Source organism: Montipora foliosa, chromosome 6 (assembly GCF_036669935.1).
Source record: "Montipora foliosa isolate CH-2021 chromosome 6, ASM3666993v2, whole genome shotgun sequence".
NCBI classification, from domain to species: domain Eukaryota; kingdom Metazoa; phylum Cnidaria; class Anthozoa; order Scleractinia; family Acroporidae; genus Montipora; species Montipora foliosa.
This window is the reverse complement of record NC_090874.1, coordinates 63,943,705-63,948,704: the sequence shown is the minus strand read 5'-3', so window position 1 is coordinate 63,948,704 and position 5,000 is coordinate 63,943,705. Positions and strand designations below refer to the sequence as shown.

Below are 5,000 nucleotides of genomic sequence, written 5' to 3'. Positions count from 1 at the left end.
TCTTTGTTTATTGAGATGGATCTTGAAATTTTAAAGGACCCAACCTGTTTCAATGACTTAATTTTTGCGTGAAATCTTAGAAACAAGTTTAAATTTTGTTAGGCTGTTGCTGTTGAATTAACTGGAACGCTGGAGATCTAGAGTAACGCGGAGATCAGGGCGTCTCTTTTTTTTAACCAAAATAAAAGACAATATTTGCATATGAATTCCCGGAGAGAGATGGTTCTTATTTTCAACATAAAAGAACTTTTGCCAAGGAAACGAAATGACAGTGAGAGGTCGAAAACATCAATCAAGATGTGCTGTAAAACTATTCTAACATAGCCGACATCAGGCCGTGTTCGATATATCAATATTCACAAGTGATTACGAGGGCTTGTGATTAATTTTGAATATTCGTTTGTTTAGAAACCTCCCTTCAGACTTGTGAGACAAAAATACCAGAACTGAGCCGTGAAATTTGACCATAATTAACAATTAGACCCGTAGCTAGCCCGCAAGGGCTACGGGTCAATAGCCCATGAGGCGAATGACCCGCTTTTCGCTGCTCGAGAGAATTTCACTGAGAATTTGAAAGAATGTGACAGTCCTGCACCGGCCTCTCTTTTGTACCGGTTTGTTCTTACAGATAATTACAAAACCTTCAGTTCACAGTTTTGTTTTAACGAGCTTGTGCTTGAGTGATTTACCCCTCTTGTATGAATGATATGGAAGGAGGTTTCTTGAATATGTTTGACAGCAATGGCTGGTTTTCAACTATGATAAAACTCCAGGTGAACGCCAGTATTGCTTGAAGATTTGACACTGCTGGGTTGTATGTTGTGACAAATGGTAAAATTTTCTCGGTGATTTTGGCCTTTTGTTTAAGAACCGACTGTTTTCCAGAGGAATTGACCTCAGATAGTGTTCTCTCGACAAGGTACTTAGGGTAGCCTCGCTCTTCAAGGAGGGCTTTAAATCTTTTGGAATGTCTTGGCTGGGAATATCTTGTAAGGATCTTTTGGCAGATGTGAATGAGACTGAAGAAGTTCCCGACCGTTATCTCAGTACCATCAATAAGAATTTACAAATCCCAGAGACATTTGCTGAAAGCTCTCGTAAGTGACCCTCCTTTATTGTTTTATAATTTTGGTCGCTTACGAGAGCCCATTCTCGCAAGCTCTAGTTGCGACCACTTTTTCGAATTTCCTGGGTGGTCGCTTACGAGAGCTTCGACTGTAGTCCTCAAGTAGCGTAGCCAATCAAAATGCAGGATTTGCATTAGTCTACTAGTTGGGTGATACTAAAGCCTCGTAGCCATGCATGAATATTGATATATTCATGTTCAGGCCTCATGCATCGATGTCGTTTTAAAAATGGTGTATAAGCTATAAATTTTTAATGACTTTATTGTAATCATTGATCGGTTCTCGTTTTTTTCTATAAACAAAAAGGTATGTCGTAAAAGGATCATCAATTTGTAATAAATATTCCCAACCGCGTTCCCCTGGGTGTGAAAGACAGTTAACGCACGTCACGTATATCAAGCCGATGTTTGCGTGACTATTTACTCCGCGCCCTCGTTGAAAAAGCACATGTGATGTAAATCACGTAAATTTAAAAATATGCGCGCTGCTTGACTAAGCAACTGAGACTCCTTTTCTTGCCTGCTAGGAGCCTGCTAGCCATTTCAAAGCACTCGCATTCTGCTCTCTCTGCTAAGTTTTTTTGTATGTGACATGGGATTCGACACCGAAGACTTGTTCTCTTGCCTGGAGGTGCTTTCCACCGTAACAGTCGGCGCATTTTCTGGCGCGGCGTTTTATATCAACGTTGTGGAACATCCAGCTCGGATGACTCTCACCGACACAAAAGCGTGCCACCAAGAATGGATGGAAAGCTTCGATAGAGCAAAAGTCTTTCAAAGTCGCTTGGCGTTGGTTTCGATCATTTCGGGCGCTGGCGCTTATTACTGTAACCCAGAGAAAGGGCTACCATTTCTCCTTGGCGGCGGTATATTGGCGACTATCTTTCCCTACACCTTGTTTATTCTGAAGCCAAATTCGATCGACCCCATCTATGATAAAGAAATCACCTCGAAGAAGAGCGAGACCGTGATACGGGATACCATCAATAAATGGAACAACTATCACATGGTTAGAAGCTTCATCTCTTTGCCTGTCTTCGTGGGATTTGTCACATATTTGGCCAGCAATCACAAGAAGTTTTGGTGAAGGACTGTACATGTACGATTCTCGTATTGCACACTTGTTCAATGTTTGGTATGTAGTTGACTTGTAGAAACTTGAGTATATCCTTCGAGTTGGTTTGGAATGAATTGTTGACACTCCTAGGTATCATGAAAACTTCAATAACTTCCCTCCCCTCAAGCTTTGTCCTTTCGAAAAATATTACCTTGTTCAATGGGACATTCCATTTATAATCCGAAACCCCCAATGGATGATGGCAATCGGAATTCGACTGGTCAACAGGAATCTTTTTTCAAACGTACAGACAAAAAACGAAGGGGTAGGAAAGGTTTTTCAAAGGGTTCCGACAAAAATCCCAGTAGTAAGAATCTTTCAGTCTGCACAGTCTATCAGGTGCAATTGCACGAGTACTTTTTTAAACGTTCATTTTGCATGCCAGAATTGCTGCATTGCACGCGGTTACGCGGCAGCTATATAACTAAGCGGCACGAACTTTTTGAAGAATACTTGTCTTTCCCCGAAAAAGAGGCGATCGGACCCTACTAACAATGCTACACAATGATACATGTACTGAAATCGTTCACAATGCAAGAGACCTGGGTGCCTACGCAAAGAAAATCCACATATAAAGTTTGCATTCTCACAACAGTACTTTTACATACCAAGTCTAGCTTTAGCTTTTCATAACATAACATTTCATAACACAATCAACTAATTAAGTACAAAATATTTTAAAACAGAAATCGTTCTTAACCTTCTTCTTTCATTTTTCGTAACATTTTTAAATTTTCAATTAGTTAAAGTGGCTCTGAATCTGCTCCACAGAATTTTTTAAACTTTGTAGAAAGTTTCATTCTGGCATGCTGATTACATTTCAGAAATAAAAAAATGGGGGTCAAAAAATGGGGGTCACTGAGTTTGTTTTCGAGGTATGAGCAGCTAAAGCCAAAATAGGGGGTGTTTTAGCAGGGCTTTCCTGTTGCCATGGTAACTTTTTACATCACAAAAATGAACAAATCTTTCTTAGGAATAATAAGTGTTTGATATGGTACCATAACATTGCTGTTAAGTGATTATTAGTGTCGTAGTGTCAATCCTTCCGTTAACGTTTTTTTCAAGTGTTGGAACTGGTTTGAGCCACCTTAAATTGAAACTAGCTGAAACAGAACCTTTTTTGTTATGTACATTCACTTTTGTGTCATTCTGTGCAATCTAGAAACTGTACACTAAATGACTGAAAGACTAAAGATACAAAGTTACAGTAATCAATAATATCAATTTGGCCTTACTTAGGTATGCGTACCCCTGGGGGCTCAATCATGACGATCGGGATGCTGGAGCTGGGCGGGAGAGAAATGCGGGCAGCACACTCATTTTCCCGCAATTTGCAAAGCTTTACAGCAGTAAATTAGTTACGTAAACAAGTGTTCGCCCTTTATTAATGCATTTTTGGAAAATATATTGCTCAGCAAGTAAGCGGCATACTGCAACCACAGTTACCACAGCGTCTTTGTCATACACGCACCAGCCACACTTGAGTTCTGGACTTTCGGTCATATTGCATGTGGTGCACGTGCCTAAAAATGGCTTTGCACATGCAAGATTTTGTCGAGTTTTGCCATACTCTGCAGACTGGGGAATCTGAATCATCCATACCCCGGGATCGGATCATAAAGGGATGTTCCAATGCCTCAACATTGATAAAAATACAAAATCCTCGCCAATCTAGCTTTAGTCGTTATCTAGTAAATGGCAATAATAATTCTTTATAAATTAAGCTGTGAAAGTTGAATTCTTGAATGTATACTTGCATAGGGATTTATAGCTTTTGAATTCCATTTTACTGTTTGAGGGGTATCAGGTCTTTTTGCTAACCAGTGCTGTTAACAACGGTGTCAAGCTGTTTCGAGTGGGACCGGCTTCTTTCCTTAGATCACTGTCAGAGTTTGTTGCCAATGCAACCCAGAAAAATCAAAGCACATTTACAACGAAGTTTACAACTCTGAAAGCACAGTTTATCTGGTGTGCAATCTAATCTATTTGAAATTGACCAATCATTTAGCAGAACCCAGTATGATACTAGCCCAGGGGTTGCGTTAACAATGTCTAGTGTAACTTAGCACATGTTGACCTAGTTTTACACTGGTGTTAACAGCAGCTTGGAAAAACATGTTGTAACAATGTTGTCAAGCACTGTCCACATCACCTGAATAGTTGTCAAAACCTCAATCTGCTCAAACAAATAAACAAACAAACAAGTACTAGTTGGATCTCAGCCATTCTACAGTTACTTCTTAAACTTCAGAATACCCAGCCACTTATTTTCATGTGGATGATGTGTACTGATATTTGCCTTGCTCTTCAAAGAATGCCACTACAAGAACACAATACTAGCTGGGTATTCAGCAGTTACTCTGGTTGTTTGGGTGCTGGAAGAAATTTGATATTTCAAACCTTACTGTTCAGTTCAAATTCCCCTCTATGCTTGGGCAAATATCAAAACTCCCCAATTCCCAGACTCTGAAAGTATTGAAATATATGGGAATGTGGCATTATATAAATTTCCATTATTTTCTCCGTGCAATTGTTTGAAATTCATTATGTTGACTGATCAAAAATATTTTTCCACAAGGTTTTTTACCTTCACTTTTGCTCTCAGTGTCTTTTTCTTTCTCTTGTGCTTAAAATTATGTTGTGCGCTGGATACATTTTAAACAAGCAATATTTGAAACCAGGATTAATATATAACTGAGGATTTGCGTTAATAAATTGGCTCACAAAATGTGCCCAGGAGTCAGCATTTTGGAAACT

The 5,000-nt window shown here is 39.4% G+C and overlaps 1 protein-coding gene across 1 annotated transcript; it reads left to right on the top strand.

Annotated features, from left to right (window-relative positions):
• Positions 1–1,564: 1,564 nt before the first annotated feature.
• LOC138008127 (uncharacterized) lies at positions 1,565–3,101 on the top strand. Its single transcript, XM_068855343.1, has one exon. The coding sequence runs from the start codon at positions 1,719–1,721 to the stop codon at positions 2,211–2,213; it is 495 nt and encodes a 164-aa protein (XP_068711444.1). The 5' UTR covers positions 1,565–1,718; the 3' UTR covers positions 2,214–3,101.
• Positions 3,102–5,000: the final 1,899 nt, after the last annotated feature.